General features: G+C 46.7%; 1 protein-coding gene across 3 annotated transcripts in view; it reads right to left on the bottom strand.

Annotated features, from left to right (window-relative positions):
• The window catches only part of MDC1 (mediator of DNA damage checkpoint 1), a 48096-nt gene extending 32478 nt beyond the window's left edge, over window positions 1–15618 (bottom strand). Inside the window, exons 1-4 of one of the 3 annotated variants that reach the window (XM_073641763.1) lie at window positions 15485–15618; window positions 12870–12985; window positions 12325–12771; window positions 3642–3726 (exon numbers count right to left, since the gene is read on the bottom strand). In XM_073641763.1, the coding sequence (XP_073497864.1) occupies window positions 3642–3726; window positions 12325–12771; window positions 12870–12985; window positions 15485–15552 (716 nt within the window). In that variant the 5' untranslated portion in view covers window positions 15553–15618. Of the gene's footprint in view, window positions 1–3641; window positions 3727–12324; window positions 12772–12869; window positions 12986–15238; window positions 15258–15437 lie in introns of those variants that run through there. The other 2 variants (XM_073641764.1, XM_073641765.1) reach the window with 2 other exon arrangements.
• Window positions 15619–22764: the final 7146 nt, after the last annotated feature.

A 22764-nucleotide genomic window follows, 5' to 3' on the forward strand; every position in this document is an offset into this window, starting at 1 on the left:
TTTTTTTCGTTACGGAGCTATAAGGGTTAAAAGTTGACCAGCGATTTCTCATTTTTCCAACAAAATTTACAAAACCATTTTTCTAGGGACCACATCACATTGTCACTTTGAGAGGTTTTTATGACAGAAAATACCCAAAAGTGACACCATTCTAAAAACTGCACCCCTCAAGGTGCTCAAAACCACATTCAAGAACTTTATTAACCCTTCAGGTGCTTCACAGGAATTTTTGGAATGTGGAAGAAAAAAATGAACATTTAACTTTTTTCACAAAAATGTTACTTTAGACCCAATTTTTTTTATTTTCTCAGGGGTAACAGGAAAAAATGGACCCCAAAATTTGTTGTGCAATTTCCCCTGGGCACGCAGATACCCCATATGTGGGGAAAAAACACTGTTTGGGCGCACGGCAGGGCTCGGAAGGGAAGGAGCGCCATTTGATTTTCCGATTGTAAAATTTGCTTGAATAATTAGTGTGTCCGCTAACAATTTGAGCCGATTTTCCATTCAATTTGTTAGCGGACACCATGTCGCGTTTGGAGAGCCCCTGTGTGCCTAAACAGTGGAAACCCCCCACAAGTGACCCCATTTTGGAAACTAGACCCCTCAAGGATTTTATCAAGGGGTATAGCGAACATTTTGAACCCAGAGGTACGACACAGAATTTGATGACATTAGGTCATCATATTGAATAAGTTGTCATTAGTCTTGAGCGCAAGTGCTCGCTACTTGAGTTTGCATCGGGTACTCAGGTATGCACCATGTAGTGCGTGTGCTCGAGTGACATGCTCGAGTCCCTGCCCCGCATGTTTCACGGTTATTAGACACCCAAAAAAAAAAACATGCGGGGATCGCTCGTGCATGGCAGGCAATCCCTGCAAAGTTTTTTTGGCCGCGAAGCATATGGGGCAGAGACTCGAGCATGTCACTCAAATACCCACGATACTCCATGCATACCAGAGCACACAATGCAAACTCAAGTAGCGAGCACTTGCGCTCAACACTAGTCGCCATATCGTCAGCTTTTTTTCTTACTTTTGAAAAAAATCCCAACCCCAGCACAACCCTAACCCCAGCACAACCCTAACCCCAGCACAACCCTAACCCCAGCACAACCCTAACCCCAGCACAACCCTAACCCCAGCACAACCCTAACCCCAGCACAACCCTAACCCCAGCACAACCCTAACCCCAGCACAACCCTAACCCCAGCACAACCCTAACCCCAGCACAACCCTAACCCCAGCACAACCCTAACCCCAGCACAACCCTAACCCCAGCACAACCCTAACCCCAGCACAACCCTAACCCCAGCACAACCCTAACCCCAGCACAACCCTAACCCCAGCACAACCCTAACCCCAGCACAACCCTAACCCCAGCACAACCCTAACCCCAGCACAACCCTAACCCCAGCACAACCCTAACCCCAGCACAACCCTAACCCCAGCACAACCCTAACCCCAGCACAACCCTAACCCCAGCACAACCCTAACCCCAGCACAACCCTAACCCCAGCACAACCCTAACCCCAGCACAACCCTAACCCCAGCACAACCCTAACCCCAGCACAACCCTAACCCCAGCGTTTATTTTTTACGCCGTTCCTCGTGCGGTATAAGTGATTACACGACTTTATTCTTCGGGTCGGTGCGATTACAGAGATACCAGAATCATATGGGGGTTTTATGATTGACAGCTGTCACACACTAAAAGACGCATTTTTTGTAAAATCTAGTTTTTGCGTCGCCATATTTTAAGAGCTATAATTTTTCCATATTTTGGCCGACAGTCATGTGACAGCTTGTTTTTTGCGGGATGAGTTGACGTTTTTATTGGTGCCATTTTCAGGCACGTGACATTTTTTGATCGCTTTCTATTCCGATTTTTGGGAGGCAGATTAAACAAAAACCAACAATTCAGGAATTGTTGTTTTTTTTTTATATTCTGTTCCGCGTGTGGTAAAATTGATATAGCAGCTTTATTCTTTGGGTCAGTACGTTTACAGCGGTACCACATTTATATTGTTTTTCTATGTTTTAGCGCTTTACACAATAAAAGCTATTTTATCGAAAAAATTATTTTTTTGCATCGCTTTATTCTGAGAGCTATAACTTTTTGATTTTTCGGCTGATGGAGCTGTATGGCGGCTTGTTTTTTTGCGGGACAAGATGACGTTTTCAGCGGTACCATTTTTATTTATATTTGTCTTTTTGATTGCGTGTTATTCTATTTTTTGTTTGGCGGTATGATGATAAAGCATTGTTTTTTGCTTCGTTTTTTATTTTATTTTTTTACCGTGTTCACTGAAGGGGTTAACTAGTGGGACAATTGTATAGGTCAGGTGGTTCCGGACTCGGCGATACCAAATATGTGTACTTTTATTGTTGGTTTGCTTTTTTTTCATAATATTTATTGATGGGTACATTATGTTTTTATTTTTGGTGGGTTTTGTTTTAATATTTTTTTTCACTTTGACAGTTTTTACACTTTTTTACTTTGTCCCACTCTGGGACTTTCACTTTTTTGATTCTGATCGCCTGCATAGCATAGGGATGGAGCACCATCCCTGTGCCATGCAAGCAGTCAGCGCTGCACAGTGAGAAGATTGTTTGGTCGTGCACTGCGCATGACGAAACAATGTTCCTGCTGCCTGGTGACCCGGATGTTGTCATGACGACATCAGGTCGTCATGGCAACACCCGGGAAGCCGCGGCAGACAGAGCTGGAGGCCGGAAGAGGAGGTGAGTATTGCGATCACCTCCCCTTGCCACCGCAATGCTGCGATCAACTTCGATCGCAGCATTGCGGGGGTTAATGTGCCGGGAGCGGTGCGGGACCGCTCCCTGCACATAGTACCAGGTGTCAGCTGTGACAATCAGCTGACACCCGGAGGCGATCGCGCCCGCACAGCCTGTGTGCGCGCGCGATGACGTATTAATACGGGTCAGGCTCTTAAAGCCCAGTGCACAGACGCGTATTAATACGTCATGGGCTGTAAAGGGGTTAAAGACTGTGATTCACATTTTCCGTGGTTTGGGAGGCATGAAACAGCTGACAGGTTCCTGCGGAGGAGAGGAGCACTTCTAAATAAAAAGGGTCATCTGTGCTTACTCTGTAATAATGAACATGACACTTTGCAAACAAAGCAAGAAAATACAATCAAATTGTCCATAGGCATCTATGCCAAAAGAACAGACTTGCTTTTGGTATATATGCTTTTTTTTTGAGAATTGCTGATTACTATGTAGGCCAACAGACAGCACTCCAGGTTGAGTGGTGATCAAGCTCATTTCTGCTACATCTGTATATGAAATTACATGCAAAGTATTTCCAGTGCAACAGTACAAGGGCAGCTTATTTTGCTGCCATCATCTAATCACTGGGTCACTTTAGAACATGTTAAGGAATTGCTGCAGATTTTTCATTCCAAATCTACCAAACAATACAAATTGGTAAGAATAAAAATAAAAAAATAAAAAACACATTTACACATTCTAAGAAAAAATAAAAAAAATAAGTCAGTGAGAAACATCCACAAGTAATACATGCAGATTTTGTTGTCGATCTGTGACCAAATCCATGCAGAAGCTTTTTGCAATGTGTTAACATGGCTTTAACATTGGGCTATCAAACCTTACCTTTCAGGTACAATGGTGTCTGCAGAAGGGGTAAAAATGGTTCCTGAACCCGAGGTCTTGTGATTGCCCTTGAAAGATCCACTACCTGCAACAACGTAAGTAAGTGGAAATAAGCAACATTCAGAGATGTACAAGTTGATGTATTTTAACTATTATTGGAAACGTATTTTCTACTCTGATGCTATGGATTTGCAGAAAAGTCTTAAGGTTTGTCTTCCTTGCATCGGCCTACGCACAGAACACAGGTAACAGTAGCACAAAAGGTAAGGGCCATTACATCATATTTACTATAGATCCGGGCATAGGTCAGTGCCCAGAATACACAGATTACGTATCCCCTGCCGATCCTTGACACAAAGCTACTCCATCTGCCAGCAGAGCAATCTACTGATAAGAGATGATCATATTTGTTCCCTGTTACTCAAGGATTCGAGATTAATCTGCCATCCAGCAGGAACTGCTATTGTACACAGCACATAGAACAATAATATAATAATAATAATGTTTTTATTTTTATAGCGCCAACATATTCTGCAGCACTTTACAAATTTTAGGGGGGACATATACAGACAATACAGAATAAGCATATGCCATATCGAAAGGAGTGAGGGCCCTGCTCGCAAGCTTACAGTCTATGAGGAAATGGGGGGAGACACAAAAGGTAAAAAGTACATATATTGTATATTCATAATGCAGCCTTGATATACTAAATAGGATAAATAATAATACATGGACTGGTCGCCTGCCAGTATGTGTGCAGTCCTGACCGAGGCTATTAAGTGCACGGTTGGTATGAACCTGAAGTTGAAGAAGATTTTAATATGGGGGAAAACTGGGACGGACAGAGTGTGTTTAGGCGATACGCCAGTCTAAAGAAATGTGTTTTTAGGGTCCTCTTGAAACTGTGGGTATTGGGAATTAATCGAACTGTCCTGGGTAGTGCATTCCAAAGAATTGACGCAGCACGCGAGAAATCTTGGAGACGGGAGTGGGAAGATCGGATTATGGAGGATTTTAGTTTTAAGTCATTTGCAGAACAGAGGGCACGTGTAGGGTGATAGACTGAGACAAAGGAGGAGATGTAGGGGGGTACTGAAGCATGGAGCGCTTTGTGGGTAAGCGTGATAAGTTTAAATTGAACTCTATATTGGATGGGTAACCAATGCAATGACTGGCACAGGGAAGAGGCATCGGTGTAGCGGTTGGCGAGGAATATGATCCTGGCTGCTGCGTTAAGGACGGATTGGAGAGGGGAGAGTTTAGTAAGAGGGAGACCGATTAGTAGAGCGTTGCAATAGTCAAGACGAGAATGAATAAGAGCGACAGTAAGAGTTTTTGTCAAGGTGAGAAAAGTCCTGATTCTTGAGATGTTTTTGAGGTGTAGATGACATGAACGAGCGAGTGATTTGATGTGAGGAGTGAAAGAAAGATCTGAATCAAAAATGACCCCAAGACAGCGGGCTTGTAGCTGGGGAGTAATGGTTGAGCCACAAACGGAAATGGCAATATCGGGCACAGGTAGGTTAGTGGAGGGAGGAAAGACGAGTAGTTCAGTTTTTTACAGATTCAGTTTTAGGTAGAGGGAGGACATAATGTTAGACACAGCAGAAAGACAATCACTGGTCTTTTGTAGCAATGCAGGGGTGATGTCCGGAGCAGAGGTGTATAATTGGGTGTCATCAGCATAGAGATGGTACTGAAAACCAAATCTGCTGATTGTTTGTCCAATAGGAGCGGTGTATAAAGGAGAAAAGAAGGGGGCCTAGGACTGATCCTTGAGGAACCCTGACAGTAAGGGGAAGGAGAGAGGAGGAGGAGCCAGCGAAAGACACAGAAGGAGCGGTCAGAGAGATAGGAGGAGAACCAGGAGAGAACAGTGTCCTTGAGGCCAATAGTGCGGAGCATAGTGAGGTGGAGCTGGTGATCCACAGTGTTGAATGCTGCAGAGAGATCCAGGAGAATCAGCAGGGAGTAGTGACCATTAGATTTAGCTGTTAGTAGATCATTAGAGACTTTAGTGAGGGCAGTTTCAGTAGAATGTAAAGAGCGGAAACCAGATTGTAAAGGGTCAAGAAGAGAGTTGTCTGAGAGATAGCAGATGAGACGGGATTGGACCAGGCGTTCCAGGAGTTTAGAGATAAAGGGAAGATTGGAAACAGGTCTGTAGTTGGCCGTGCAGTTCTGGTCAAGGGATGGTTTTTTAAGTAATGGATGTATGCTGGCGTGTTTAAAAAAAAGAGGGAAAGATACCAGATGAGAGGGAAAGGTTGAAAATTTTAGTTAGGTGAGTGGTGACAGCTGGAGCAAGGGACTGAAGGAGATGTGAGGGAACAGGGTCACTGGTGCAGGTGGTAGGGCGAGAAGATGCAAGGAGCCTGATCACTTCATCTTCCGTGACTGGTTCGAAGTCAGAAAGTGAGCAAGATACAATGTGGCGGGGGGGAGCATGCATAACATTTGGGGATTGGGAGAAAATTTCCTGTCGGATATGGTCAATTTTTTCTTTGAAATAATTGGCCAGATCGTCAGCGCTGAGGTCGGTGGTCGGGGCCTGTGCTGTTTGATTGAGGAGAGAATGAAAAGTGTCAAAGAGTCGTTTAGGATTATTGGAAAGTGAGATGATGAGGTTGTTAAAGTAGGTTTGTTTGGAGAGGTGAAGGGCAGAGTTATAGTTTTTCAGCATAAATTTATAATGGAGGAAATCTTCGGCCAGATTAGATTTTCTCCACAGCCGTTCAGCGCACCTGGAGCACCGCTGGAGAAGACGTGTTTGAGGCGTGTGCCAGGGTTGTCGCAGTCTATGCCGAATTCTTCTTTGTGTAAGAGGTGCGGCTTCATCCAGGGCGCATAGCATTATTTTGTTATAATGCTTCAATGCAGAGTCGGGACATGAGAGGGAGGAGATTGGGGCCAATGATGATTGCAACCTTTTTATAAATTTCTGGGTGTTAATGGCACATAAATTTCTATAAGTGTGGACGGTGGGAGTGTCTTGAGTAGAGTCACAGTTCTTGACAGAGAATGAAAGAAGATTATGGTCAGAGAGTGGAAGGGGAGAGTTAGTAAAGTCATGTACTGAGCAAAGCCCGGAGAAGATCAGGTCCAATGTGTTCCCGTCCTCATGTGTAGGAGAATTAGCAAGCAGTGAAAGGCCGAAGGAGGAGGTTAGTGATAAAAGATGAGCGGCAGGTGGGGAAAGAGGATCGCCAATTGGGATGTTAAAATCTCCCATGATTATAGTGGGGATGTCGCAGGATAGAAAATTTGGAAGCCAGGAAGCAAAGTGATCCAGGAATTGACGGGGGGGGGGGACCTGGAGGGCGATAGACAACGGCCACTCGCAGGGAGAAGGGCCGGTAGAGTCTGACTGTGTGGGCCTCAAAAGACGGGAAGATAAGGGAGGGTACAGGGGGGATAACCTGAAAAGTACTTTTGTTGAAAGAAGCAGTCCAACCCCTCCATCTGATCTGTTGTCAGGTCTCGGGGTATGAGAGAAGTGTAGGCCACCATAGGAGAGAGCTGCAGCGGCGGTGGTGTCCGACTGCTGGATCCAGGTTTCAGTGAGAGCCAGAAGGTTGACGGAATTAGAGAGGGAAAAAGTCATGGATGTAAGAGAGTTTATTACAAGCTGAGCGTGCATTCCAAAGGGCACAGTTGAATGAGACAGAAGATATGCAGGTAATATTAATGAGATTAGCAGGGTTTCTGAATGTAAACAGGGAAAGAGTTAGTGTTATTATTACTGGAGGGTCCTGGGTTGGGAGAAATATCACCTGCAACTAATAGAAGGAAGATACAGAGAGTGAGCAGATGGTTGAGTGATTTGTGAGAGCGTTTCCTGTGTTGTATGGTGGGAATGAACAAGTGCACAAACAAAGATTACTGGGGAGGAGTAAATTAGGGAAAAAAACAAAGTTTATATTCCCCACAAAAATAACAATTTTGGAGTATCTGTTTTTAAAAAAATGTGCATATCGTTGTTCCTCTATTATTCTTTCTGGAATAGTATGCACTGTTTGCTAAATTTAAAGCTCATGGCCCAAACTAGTCAAGATAAATCACATTGCCGCAGCACTTGGGTGAAGAAAAAGTTGTCAGCTTCATCCTGTGCTTCCTTGCAGCAAATAGCACACGCGGGATAGCCATGCCTTATCACAGATTCAGCAAGGAAAGAACAGAAGAGGGGACGGGAGAGAGCCAGGGGGCGCGCGAGACGGGAGAGAGCCAGGGGGCGCGCGAGACGGGAGAGAGCCAGGGGGCGCGCGAGACGGGAGAGAGCCAGGGGGCGCGCGAGACGGGAGAGAGCCAGGGGGCGCGCGAGACGGGAGAGAGCCAGGGGGCGCGCGAGACGGGAGAGAGCCAGGGGGCGCGCGAGACGGGAGAGAGCCAGGGGGCGCGCGAGACGGGAGAGAGCCAGGGGGCGCGCGAGACGGGAGAGAGCCAGGGGGCGCGCGAGACGGGAGAGAGCCAGGGGGCGCGCGAGACGGGAGAGAGCCAGGGGGCGCGCGAGACGGGAGAGAGCCAGGGGGCGCGCGAGACGGGAGAGAGCCAGAGCGTTAGCAACCAAGATCACCTCAATGCGAGACATCACTCTGGCACAACATCCCACCATAAACCTCCACCACCTATATGATAATAAACATCTCTACAACCAAGGAGTCAGCCTTCTCGCCAAAGAATTCAAAGACCTAGAGCTCAATAGAGTCCCAGGACATGAAGCCCTCATGAACCAAAAACCTGTACAAAGAGCACCTCCAACAAATAGACCTAACACTGAATATGCTCAGCAAACTGGAACCTGTACCCAAAATTAGGCCATGAGAGACAGAAACCATGGAAGACACCACCCGCCCCACACAGAGTAAAGCAGAGCAGTGACATGGAGGAGATAAAGACCATGCTCAGCTCTCTGTGCATAAAACTCAGACGACTGGACTAATTGCCTATAACATGGCCACCAATCAGCGATCCAAATTGTCCTATGCAGGGCATCTCATTAGAAGGTATATAGCCATACAATGCCACCTCTAACCATTAGTAGCTAGAACAGCCAGGGCCTGAACACTTTAGCCTTTGGACATAAGACAGACGAGCCAGATTGCAATCAAAGACTGAAAAACATCAATATACAGATCCTCCTGGAAACATGGACTAAAGTAGATAATGAATCCGTTGTCCCCACCGGATACAAGTAACTCTGTCCCTGCCCTAGTTAACAAAAACAACAAAACAGGTCCGTAGCTCAGGAGGAATATTAGTATGGTACAAAGAGGAGCTTCATGAACATATCAGAGCAGTGAAGAGAGGAGACAGTCAGATCTGGGTAAGAATAAGCCGCTCCATCCTCACTTCTCGGGCCGATATCTACCTTTGTGCAGCATACGTAGCTCCTCCAGAGTCTCCATACTTCAACCCAAACAGCTTTGAGACCCTACAGAGCGAATCTGCCCACTTTCAGACTCTTGGCAACGTTCTCATCTACGGAGACCTCAATGCAAGAACAGGAAGGGAGAGAGACTACCTGACCACTGAGGGAAACGTTTATATATTTGGAGCGGATACAGACTGTGACAACCCAGTGCACACCGAGAGGAACAGCTATGACGGCACAGTGAATAAAAGTGGCAGAACACTGCTGAACTTATGCCAAAGCCTCGGACTTCGTATCCTTAACGGTCGCACCAAGGGAGACTCATTGGAAAGACACACCCTAAACTCCCAAGTGGGCAGCAGCGCAATAGACTATGCCATCACCGATATGGAACCTACAAGAACTGGCGCCTTTATAGTCACCCCACAAACACATCTGTCAGACCACAGCCAACTGCTCCTATACATCAAATCCACAAACAAATCACCCTCACAAACTCCACAGCAGACCGGCCTTTTTAGCTTGCCTCCATCCTTCAACTGGTCCAAGATGTCGGCCCCAAAATATACAGATGCCATCAACAGACCAGAGATCAAGGATAAGCTCCAACGCTGCCATAATAATGAACTTAACCCAGATGGAGTACACCTAGCAGTAAGGGACCTTAATGACATACTCTATGCCATGGCAGAAATGTCCAACCTGAAAAGATAAAGCAGCAAGAGGCCGAGTAAGCAGAATGTCAACAACTGGTTTGACAAGGAATGTAAAGCTATAAGGAAGGTCCTAAGAATGGCTTCAAATAAAAAAACACAGAGTCCCAAACAACCCCACCCTGAGCCTACCGCAGCATACAACTGAATTACAAATCCATCCTCAAAAAGAAAAAGCAAAACCACATTTCCACCAAACTCCTCCAACTCCAAGATGCCCTTGAAGACGACAACGCTGGGAACTATGGAACCACCTTGGATCCATCCGGAAAAGCAACAACCTCCACATCCAGAGCTGTACCTTCTGGCTCCAGTATTACGAAGGACCTCTACAAAGACAACCCAAGTGAAGACCTGAACCCGGCACAAATAGACCTTGTGAACAAACTGAAGGATATGGAGGAAAAATTCAAAAACTTCCAAAAAAAACCCTCTAGACACATCAATTACATTGCCAGAAATAAGAAAGGATCACACTGATAAAAGGTAAAAAAGCCAGCGGCCCAGATGGGATCCTCCCCGAAATGCTGAAAGCTATTCAATATTGTACTGCATACTGGCCATTTCCCCAAAAATTGGAACCAAGGACTCATAACCCTGATACACTAAAATGGGGACAAGTAATGGGGGGAAGAGGAAAGTGCAGCGGCCATTGCAGCACAATATGTCAGTGCCTGCCACAGACCAAGAGGAGACTGATATGTCATGGACCCAGATAACCCACCCTGGATGTGTCCCCATCCCCCCATTATTTTACCACTAGCTTTGGCAATGCTAACATGTACAGTACAGACCAAAAGTTTGGACACACCTTCTCATTTAAAGATTTTTCTGTATTTTCTTGACTATGAAAATTGTACATTCACACTGAAGGCATCAAAACTATGAATTAACACATGTGGAATTATATACTTAGCAAAAAAGTGTGAAACAACTGAAAATATGTCTTATATTCTAGGTTCTTCAAAGTAGCCACCTTTTGCTTTGATGACTGCTTTGCACACTCTTGGCATTCTCTTGATGAGCTTCAAGAGGTAGTCACCGCAAATGGTCTTCCAACAATCTTGAAGGAGCTCCCAGAGATGCTTAACACTTGTTGGCCCTTTTGCCTTCACTCTGCAGTCCAGCTCACCCCAAACCATCTCGATTGGGTTCAGGTCTGGTGACTGTGGAGGCCAGGTCATCTGGCGTAGCACCCCATCACTCTCCTTCTTGGTCAAATAGCCCTTACACAGCCTGGAGGTGTGTTTGAGGTCATTGTCCTGTTGAAAAATAAATGATGGTCCAACTAAACGCAAACCGGATGGAATAGCATGCCGCTGCAAGATGCTGTGGTAGCCATGTAGGTTCAGTATGCCTTCAATTTTGAATAAATCCCCAACAGTGTCACCAGCAAAGCACCCCAACACCATCACACCTCCTCCTCCATGCTTCACGGTGGGAATCAGGCATGTAGAGTCCATCCGTTCACCTTTTCTGCGTCGCACAAAGACACGGTGGTTGGAACCAAAGATCTCAAATTTAGACTCATCAGACCAAAGCACAGGTTTCCACTGGTCTAATGTCCATTCCTTGTGTTCTTTAGCCCGAACAAGTCTCTTCTGCTTGTTGCCTGTCCTTAGCAGTGGTTTCCTAGCAGCTATGTTACCATGAAGGCCTGCTGCACAAAATCTCCTCTTAACAGTTGTTGAAGAGATGGGTCTGCTGCTAGAACTCTGTGTGGCATTGACCTGGTCTCTAATCTGAGCTGCTGTTAACCTGCGATTTCTGAGGCTGGTGACTCGGATAAACTTATCCTCCGAAGCAGAGGTGACTCTTGGTCTTCCTTTCCTGGGGCGGTCCTCATGTGAGCCAGCTTCTTTGTAGCGCTTGATGGTTTTTGCAACTGCACTTGGGGACACTTTCAAAGTTTTTCCAATTTTTCGCACTGACTGACCTTCATTTCTTAAAGTAATGATGGCCACTCGTTTTTCTTTACTTAGCTGCTTTTTTCTTGCCATAATACAAATTCTAACAGTCTATTCAGTAGGACTATCAGCTGTGTATCCACAAGACTTCTGCACAACACAACTGATGGTCCCAACCCCATTTATAAGGCAAGAAATCCCACTTATTAAACCTGACAGGGCACACCTGTGAAGTGAAGACCATTTCCGGTGACTACCTCTTGAAGCTCATCAAGAGAATGCCAAGAGTGTGCAAAGCAGTCATCAAAGCAAAAGGTGGCTACTTTGTAGAACCTAGAATATAAGACATATTTTCAGTTGTTTCACACTTTTTTGTTAAGTATATAATTCCACATGTGTTAATTCATAGTTTTGATGCCTTCAGTGTGAATGTACAATATTCATAGTCAAGAAAATACAGAAAAATCTTTAAATGAGAAGGTGTGTCCAAACTTTTGGTCAGTACTGTACTTAGTCCTGCCAATAAAGCCCATTTGATTTGACAGACCGCACGAGAAGGGAGAGGCAGAGAAAAAAAAAGGTATTATAAAAGATTAAAATAAAGAAAGAAAAATGGATATAATGAGGAAAAAAAAGCAAAAAAAACAAACAAAAACAAAACAGAAAATATATACACCCAGAATAATCAATACCTCCATCATTCCATCGTGACTGTCCCTCCGCTTGGTCTTCTTCATCTCCGGAGTCTCTCGCCAGTACAGCTCCCCGTGCTATCCTCCGTATAGCAGCGCCTGGAGTTTTTTCAATTGCCAGCGCTCCCTGAGTTGCGGGCACCAGCATAGAGTCATCCTCACTCTCCGCGACACCCGTCCTCTCTGCTACCTTCTCCTCTATAGTATATCGACAAGCCACATCGGCAAACAGGAGGAAGTCACCACCAGACAGTGCGTAGTGTACGTGCGGTGCGAGGGCCGTCTTGCCACGCCGCGTCTTGTTTAGGCTTCCATTGTCACATATAGTGTGACAATCCCCTCTCACCTCCAGGATAGCATGTTTCTTGGACACAGACTGTGCCGGCAGGGTGATATCACAGCTTGCATGACGGCCAATGAGATTTTGGCCGCGGTAGATGGAGAAATCTGTAGAAAATTTGAAGTAATAGATGAATTAGGAAATAGAAAGCGCTAATAAACCTGTGAGGTCAGAGTAAAAGGAGGCTTGAAGGAGTCTCGCTCACCCTGGGCCGGTCCATGGATCCCAGCGAACATATGCAGAATACCTACAGGTCTGTCTCTATTGCTCGTCTCATCCTCATTATCTTCATTATAGTCGAGGCGCTGAGTCTCATCCATCCTATAAGTGACGACAAAGAATCAACCTTCTGAGAAAACTAAAGGCCCACCACACAGACTAGATGAGCCCACTGATATCGGCAGCTCAACCAACAGTCTAATGAATGTTTATGGGGATCACCGTCAGGGGAGAGAAAGATTCCAGCACATCTGATTTTAAACTGCAAAACTTCTGTTCTTAGTGGGAAGCTGCCACCAGAGGAGTCTGGTAGACCTCCTCTCATAGAGAATACACAGTGTATGGAGGTGTCGGGACTAAGAGAGCTGTTGATCGTTGGAGGGGGTGGGGGGTTAAAATTTAAAGGGGATGTGTAGAGTGAAGCATGCTCAGAAAGTCTCTGAAAGCCCTGCCCAGAGCAGGAAAATCACCATACGAGCCCCCTTCATTATGCCAGTGCAGGATTCATGGGCACAATGACAGAAGAGTCAGTAGACCCATCAGTCAGGCCTGCCTCACATGCCACACATAGTCGGATGGTTAATGGTGGTGCACGGCGTATGGACACAAAGTCGTCACTGTCTGGAGAAGACCCTGACAAAACCCAATACCTTTATCACCAAGTCTTCATCTAGAGCAGGGATGTCAAACTCAAATACACAAAAGGGCCAAAATAAAAATTTGGACAAAGTCGCAGGCCAACCTTGATATATACCGTATTAAAAAAAATGTCTACAAATGAGGACGTTTTTCCTTACCATCAAATATAAAAGATGAACTTTTTCATATGGAAACAAACTTAAAGGAGTTGTCTCACAAACAAAGTACGTTTTAATTAATAGATCTTAGAATAAAATAAACACACAATCACATACGAGGCATACTGGAATAATATAATGTGTTATTTAAGAGCAGTAAAAAGCATATGGCCCAATGGCCTAATTTAAATATGTAATAACAAAGGATAAAAAACCTTGAATAATACAGATAAAATATGATGTCAACAAAATTGTCCCCCCCAAGAACAGTATGATACCGGCACAGCGAATTCCTCCACAGAATGATGAACCTTCTGTACCACCCCAGCAAAGTAAGGTGACCTCAACAGCGCCAAATGTGATCCCCATACAGTATAATGGGCCCCGCATAGTCCTCCATACAGTATAATGGGCCCCGCATAGTCCTCCATACAGTATAATGGGCCCCGCATAGTCCTCCATACAGTATAATGGGCCCCGCATAGTCCTCCATACAGTATAATGAGCTCCACATAGTCCTCCATACAGTATAATGAGCTCCACATAGTCCTCCATACAGTATAATGAGGGGGGATGGACGGTCGCAGGCCAAATTTGGACATATGTGATCTAGAGCAAGAAGAGATGTGAAAATGGACGTCCATGATGTCACAGTATGACATCACTCTAAACAGGGCCTGGATTAAAAGGTAATTCCCATCTTCATAGATGGGTATGGTAGGACAGTACATGTAATAACAAGCACTTTTGCAATTTACTGCTTATTAAAATTTTCAGACATTCTTGAGATATTAACACTTTTGTTTACAGCTCGTTGCCTAGGAGACGACCACCGCTGCTGTGTAGCTCATAAGCGCTGCACTGATGCTGGCCGGAATTAGGAGGTAGCGCTTCAGCGATCCCGGCCAGCATCTGAGATATAGATATATCCTCAATAGAAAAGAGCACTGTGCATATTCCGTTGTCTAGCGGTGGTCGGTCTCCAAGGCAATGATCTGTAAACAAAATTGTTAACATCTCAAGAACGGCTGAACATTTTAATAAGAAATAAATTGCAAAGTTATCTGTATAGACAAGCGTGATCCAACAAGTTCCATCTAGGAATATGGGAATACCCAGTTAAGGTAGGGTGTTGGGCCAACATCTACCTATCCCCCCATCACAGCCGTGTCTAAGGGATTTATGGGATTAGTGACCTCCTCCACTTAGAAATCAGAAGAGGGACACGCACATGTGCAGTCTCCATCCCACCTGCTCTGGGAGGGTGGAGGAGACCCCAGGGCTCATCTTGCCTTCCATTAACCCAGTCCTGACCTGCAGATGTCACTTTTAGCTCATTTAAAGACGCGATCTGATCGGCTGTTTGCAGGGAAACTCCATTTTTGGCTTCTTTAGTTTTCAGGAGACTCCTACAGATGCACGCCGCCATGTTGCCGTAGCCTAACTCTATGGAAAGTTATAGCCAAACTTTTTACCCTGTACAAAAAAAAATACCCAAATCTCCCATAGACCATATAGCTGCCACTACAGACCCCCCAGTCCCGGGCTGAAGCCTTACTTCAAATAGGATCTATGTGTATGTGCAGCAGAGCAGTTCAGTGCCCCTCCCCCCACAGCCTGGCACACTCATGCACTTTGTTCAGTGCCCCAAGTCCATGGCCAGCTCCGGGGCAGAGTTCCCAGCCTCACAGGCCGCCCTGCCCCCCACAGCACGTCCCCTCACACTCAGTGCACCCGGCAGACGGGACACTACGTACACAGACACGGGCACAGACGATGTATATACGAGCAGACATGTCCACACCTCACTTCCTGCCTCTCTCCCGCTGCTCCAATGCACTCCGCACGCTCGCCACGCCCACTTCTCAGCATCTCTCCTGCCTATTGGGCGGTACGCCTGTCATTCATTCACGCCTCTCGGGTTAGAATCCGTTTAAACAAATGCGTGACGTCACGGAGGTGGGCGTAACCTTTTCCATTTCGCCCTTCCGATTGGCTGACGAATTATAAGTTCGCAATCAAAGCATGCCGCGCGGTAGAGGAGTAATTATGTGTGTGACTGGTGTCTGCGGCGCAGGAGCCATTTTGATTGAGGAGCTGCAATTAATCGCTGGCCTTGCAAATGGCCGCTGCCCTGTTCTCAGAAGTTCATGACATGTGAGGACAAATAAAGTCTCTGCCGCCATCGTGAATCCTCCTCACCTCACAGTCTTTGTGTCTCCATTCACCATTTTTTATAAGATCTCTGCTTGCTGTGACTAGAAACCATTGTTTAACCCTTTCTCTCATGGGAGAATTTTTTTTCCATTATTTTTTTTGCGCTTTCCTATCTTCTTCCAGAACTTTTTCAATTAAATTATTGCATTTTGATCTATATATATTTTTAAAGTTTATCCTACGGATTAAATAGTTATATGTTTTGGTAGATCTGACTTTTACGGATACGACAATATCAAATATGATTTATTATTATTTTTTTTATTTCCGGCTTTATTTTTGATTTGTGAAAAAGAGAGAATGGGATTAAAACATATTTTTAATCATATTTTTTAAAGCTTTATTATTTCTTTTACTTTATTTGTTTTTTTAATTTCTCAAGAGGGACTTGAACCCGCACCCGACATATGATGGACATGTAAGTCACAGGTCGGGAAGGGGTTAAGCCTCTGCAAAAGGACACAATAAGCCAAGGTGGACTTGGACCAATACAGCTTTGAAGCCCATGATTGGCTGCAGCGGTCACATGGCTAGACGTGATGTAATCGCTGCCGCTGTGTTAACAAGGACACATCAGTACCGCTCCTAAATACGCCTCATTGTTTCTATATTGGAGACGTAAAAAGCGATCAGAGCGCCCCGTGGTCAAAGCTTTATACTGATAGACGGAAGACATGAAGATGAAGAGTTAAAAATATCGATGACATAGAAATGATTGATAAATAAATGAGAGAGATATCGGTCACTACATATGAGATGGGTGGATAATACGGATGAGCAAATCAATGCAAATCGAATTAGTGTCAAATTTTAGGGAATTGATTGCAATTTGACATTCAATTTAGGGGCAACTCACAAAAACAAAAGCCCTCTGCCATTTTACACAGAGCATCAGGTACAGAAGGATGATGTGACCTCAGGTTTCACCACAATATCTTGCAGCTGTTGCGTCACATGGTATAGCACAGTCAAGCAAGAGGCACTATCACAGCCTGTATAAAAGCCGAAGCAGGGAATGCAGCGGCCATTTTGTGATGAAGCTGGATAGTGAGTGGATGTCACAGCTCAGCAATAGAGGAAGACATAGAACACTGAATAAACATTACATATTCTGTGTGACAGCTCAGCAGAGAAGAACAGCTACCTTCTGTTTATCCACAACATTTGCAGTCTAATGTGCCATGGCGCGACATGTGGATTAGCTTCATGGTTCCTGTGGCTACTCATGTAACCATTCGTTGCCTCTAGACGGTCTCCCTCAGATGTGTGCAGACGACGTGCTGGCCTCTCTTACTAGTCTACACATGTCTCTCCATAAACTCCTGTGCGACTTCAGCCATCTATCGGGGTACAACGTCAATACTGCCAAGACTGAAGTCATCCGATCCCTGAACATCTCTGAGACTCAATTGAGGAAAATTAAAAGAAGCTTCTGATATCAGTGGTGCCAGCGTTCGCTCAGATGCCAGCACTTTTAACTCTCCATATGCGGAAATACGACGTCTTCTACTTAAAGGGACAGCCTTCCATGTATCGACTCTCGAGATGACTACACCAGAGAAACTACTTCATATATTTGAAACCCCCCCATTCCAGTGCCTCGTATGAGGAATCTCCAATCTGCCATTCTGAGGTTTGTCTGGGCTGGAAAACTGCATAGAGTTGCCAAATCTGTTCTGTTTCTTTTTGGCTGGATAGCTAGTCTGTGAGTGGTTTATCACTGCCAAATGTGTACTATTACTGGGCGGCACATCTGAGACGACTACCCACCTGGATGATCCTCCAAGCATATACGAGATAGATGAAAATAGAGAAGAGATATGATCAAAAAGTAATGTCCGAAGCTAGGGAGGCCTGTTTGGCCAAAAGGTGTGGAGGGGTCCTAATGTCCCTCCGACCCACCACTACAGTAACCCTTCATGATTGAGATAATTCATATAAACATGATACTATACATTCATCAATTATACACAGGTTTTGTAGGAGCTCTGTGATAATAAATATTGCACCAGCCCAGAGTATATGGTAAGAGGTAAAGAATACAAAGTACAAATCAACAAATAACAGCTGTATTAAGGTTCACAAATACTTAATACCGGAGCATGCATTAGAGCAAACCACTGTAAATATACACATAAATGTGCAGTGGTTGATCGTGACCTTAAATAGCCCTGATAGTACCAAGTAGCTCAATCAAAGGATGTGTCCCTATTGTATATGGGTTGTTGTAGATACAGGATGCTGCATCAGCCCAATACAAACCCAACCAGAGGTGTGACCAGAAAACAATATCACATGCTGGGAAGCCTGTTGCACCGAAAGGTGTAGAGGGGTCTTAGTAACCCAACGCGTATCGCCACACACGGTGGCTTCGTCAGGGGTCTATGCGGTGCATGTCCAAGTGTTGGTGTATAAATACACTCAGTAATAGCCAATTACCGGATAGTCAGCTGTTCCCGGGAAACGCTGAGACCGTGCGCATATCCAAGTAGCGGTGCGGAAGCCGGAAGTGTGAGAGAGCCGCGCAGGCGCACTATGCACCCCCCGGGTCACGTGTGGGATTCGCGTATCCAAGGGAACCGGTTATGCCAGCGGGCTGTCCCACACCTCCAGACGCATGCGTGATGAGTAGCATAATCTGCATAGTGCGCCTGTTCCTAAGCAACCAAACATTGCCAAGGAGAAGTACTAAAATTGCATCTGAGTCTCCATGCACAAAGGAGATCTGAGCGGTTATACATGCCAACCTATGTTGCCAAACTGTCACCATCCTGTGGGTGACCTCCTGTCTAATAGGAAGTCCTAAACCTTGACTTCATAGAGATGTACAATTAAAGGGTGGAAAATTGTGGCGGACACCATTTAAGAGCTCATACCGATTGTGCAGCAATGCTCCAATATGCCAGCATCAGCCCAGAGGACAAATAGCCTCCACGCCTCAGTTAAGATGCATGGCGACATACACAAAGTTCCACTACTGAACTCACATCTCCAATTGTGTCCCTTAGAGATGTATTTATAGAGACAAGAAGTTATATTTAATTTTTTATTTATTTTAAAGGACAACAGCATGTAATAACGTAGATGATAAAAGTACAGTATGATGCTGTCAGTCCATGCCGCACTTGACACATAGCAAAATTGTAAATATGAAACCAAATTGACTTGTATTCTCTCATATACTAACCCAATTACAAAAGACAATCCCAACCTAAGCAAATGGTACAGTAGTGATAATTAGAAACCGCGCCATATGTTGGTCTATGGGCGCGTGAGAAGCATCGGACTGCACTCGGATGTAATCCAAGTGCAGTGCGATTATCACTGGTCCAAGCAGTGCGATTATCACTGGTCCAAGCAGTGGAAACAGAATGGAAATGACTACTCCGTCTACTCTGCACCTGTGTTCGGATAGTCTTAAGCAAGAGAACCAGGGCACAGTGCAATGACGCCTGGATCAAGTATAATCCGAATCTGACACCGGAACGCATACCCGATAAACCCCGGTTCTCTCACCTGCGGGAATCGGCAGCTGTATGTCTCAGGCCCAATGTAACAGTTGCCCAACATGTTGCACCCCCAATGTACATCCTAGATCAAATAAAGGGGGTCACAAAGGGAATGTGGATGTGAACATGTCACAATTGCTGGGCCAGACAGCTGTGGATCCCAAAGGCGAGTGATTCCATGGGATACCGCAATTAGGTAACCCAGTCAGAGGAGAACGAATACCTTGGCCAGTCAACAAGGACTATGACTACCAAGAGTCCCAGGGGGAGGGACAAGTCCAAAGTCCCCCTGGGATGCCAGGCTTATGGGAGCAGCCTACAGTGCCAAGCATAGACCGTTAAAAAGGGCATCTTTTGATAGTATGGCCCACGACCGGAAAATAAAGCGAGGTATGCGTAAAAGGACGCCCCGCTCCCATTTAGTGGAGCCAAATGCTTCGATAATCTCCAAAAAACCTTGGTCTATAAGGTGGTGTAAAATCTGACATCACCAATGGCTATCCGCATATGCCTTGATTTTATTCAGTACCATTACAGTGCATCGATAAAGTATACGATCATGGAGAGGAATGTTGTGCCAAATCCCCATACCAACCAGGGTCTAGAAGGAAAAAGCCCAAAAAAGAAGGTTTCACTTCTTACATGAGCGATATCTATTGTAAATTGTACAATAGCTCAGAAACTGGCGAATCCTTGCAGCACACAGTGCAGACCGAACAGTATAGTCCTCCATATAGTATAATGACCCCATATAATGCTCCATACAGAATAATGGACCTCATATAATCCTCCATACAGTATTATGGGCACCACTAAGTCCTCTATACAGTATTATGGGCCCCATATAATGCTCCATACAGAATACTGGCCCCCATATAATGCTCCATACAGAATAATGGCCCCCAAAAAAGGCTCCATACAGAATACTGGCTCCCATAAAATTCTCCATACATAATACTGACCCCCTTATAACGCTCCATACAGAATACTGGCCCCCATATAACGCACCATACAGAACACTGGCCCCCATATAATGCTCCATGCAGGCTGTGCCCCCACATAATGCCCCATGCAGGCTGTTTCCCCCCACAGACATAATGCCCCATGCAGGCTGTCCCTCCCCCCCACACACACACATAATGCTCCATGCAGGCTGTCCCCACCCCCCACATAATGCCCCATGCAGGCTGTGCCCCCCCCGCAATGCCCCATGCAGGATGTCACCCCCCCATATAATGCCCCATGCAGGATGTCACCACCACCCCCCCCATATAATGCTCCATGCAGGATGTCACCACCACCCCCATATAATGCCCCGTGCAAGATGTCACCCCCCATATAATACCACTTGCAAGATGTCACCCCCCCCATATAATACCCCATGCAGGATGTCACTCCCCCCCATATAATGCCCCATGCAGGATGTCATTTCCCCCCCCATATAATGCCCTATGTGTAGCGTCGGCGTCCCTGCCTCCTGCTAGGCAGGGACGCTGTTCCCCTCACCTCTCCGCTCCGTGTCCGGCGTCTTCCTCCCGCTCTGTGCTTAGGGCGCGCGGGCGCTCCGTCCTAAGGAGTCCCCGGCCAATGGCCGGAGGACCTCGCCATATATAAGACACCTCCTCCAAAATGGAGGTGCCCGAGCAATGTTGTTGCATAGCCTATCACTCTGCTTCAGCCCTCAGGTCCCGTAACCAGATACCTGCCAGTTACCTGCCAGAATCCTGCTTGATACCTGCCTGATACTTGTCTATCTGCTTACATTCCTGCGGTCCGACAGTCTGCCTAACAGCCCTGCCAGTCTGTCTATGGATCTGTTTGCCCGCTCACCTGGGAGCGCTCATCTGCTACCTGCCTGCTAGCCTACCTGGAGGCTCTACCGTCACGTGCTGTGACCACCTGCCTGTCCAGAGACTCTTACCCGCTCACCTGGGAGCGTCCGCCTGCTACCTGCCTGCTAGCCTACCTGGAGGCTCTGCCGTCACGTTCTGTGACCACCTGCCTGTCCAGAGACTCTTACCCGCTCACCTGGGAGCGTCCACCTGCTATCTGCCTGCTAGCCTACCTGGAGGCTCAGCCGTCACTTGCTGTGACCACCTGCCTGTCCAGAGACTCTTGCTCGCTCACCTGGGAGCGTCCACCTGCTATCTGCCTGCTAGCCTACCTGGAGGCTCAGCCGTCACTTGCTGTGACCACCTGCCTGTCCAGAGACTCTTGCTCGCTCACCTGGGAGCGTCCACCTGCTACCTGCCTGCTAGCCTATCTGGAGGCTTAGCCGTCACTTGCTGTGACCACCTGCATGTCCAGAGACTCTTGCCCGCTCACCTGGGAGCGTCCACCTGCTACCCGCCTGCTAGCCTATCTGGAGGCTTAGCCGTCACTTGCCGTGACCACCCGCCTGTCAAGAGACTGTCCCCATCACTTGCCGTGACCTCCTGCCCTTCTACCCAGAGACTGTCCCCGTCACTTGCCGTGACCTCCTGCCCTTCTACCCAGAGACTGTCCCCGTCACTAGCCGTGACTACCTGCCCGCCTACCCTGGGAGCCACCTGCTTCCTTACAAGGACTGCCCCTTTGTATAGTTGCTCAGAGGTTCCACCTCCCAGACCCGTTACACTATGCAGGATGTCACCCCCCCATATAATGGCCCATGCAGGATGTCACTCCCCCCCAATATAATGCCCCGTGCAGGATGTAATTTCTCCCCCCCCCCATATAATGCCCTATGCAAGATGTCATTCCCACATATAATGCCCCATGCAGGATGTCTCCCCCCCCCATATAATGCCCCATGCAGGATGTCACTCCCCCCCATATAACGCCCCATGCAGGATGTCACTTCCCCCACCCCCATATAATGCCCCATGCAGGATGTCACTTCTCCCCCTCCCCATATAATGCCCCATGCAGGATGTCACTTCCCCCACCCCCATACAATGCCCCATGCCTCCATACATTTAAAAAAAAAAAAAAAAATCAAATACTCACCTCACTTCTCCTCACCTGCTGCCGCTGTACAGCTCCGGACTCCACAGCGTCGCCGGCGTCTTCCCGCTCTGCGCTGTGACTGCTCAGCAGAGGGCGTGGTGTAAGCACGTCATCGCGCCCTCTGACCTGAGACTTCACAGTGCAGGAGCCGAGGAAGACAGCGGACCTGCTGCGGAGGCACATGGTGAGGTAAGCATTGTGCCAGAGCCCTGAGCAAGTGGGGGTGGCGGGCACTGGCACCGCTCTCTTCCGCTCACGGGTCCCATAGCGCGCTGGGGTGCCCGACGGCGAGTGCCCCCCCCGCCTGCTCAGGGCCCTGGCACTTGCCCGGTCCTGGCGCCGGGCCTGACCCCACAGATTCTCTGTGGGG

The sequence above is a fragment of the Phyllobates terribilis genome, unplaced genomic scaffold (assembly GCF_046119375.1).
Source record: "Phyllobates terribilis strain yellow unplaced genomic scaffold, ASM4611937v1 Scaffold_7__3_contigs__length_470593459, whole genome shotgun sequence".
Taxonomy (NCBI): domain Eukaryota; kingdom Metazoa; phylum Chordata; class Amphibia; order Anura; family Dendrobatidae; genus Phyllobates; species Phyllobates terribilis.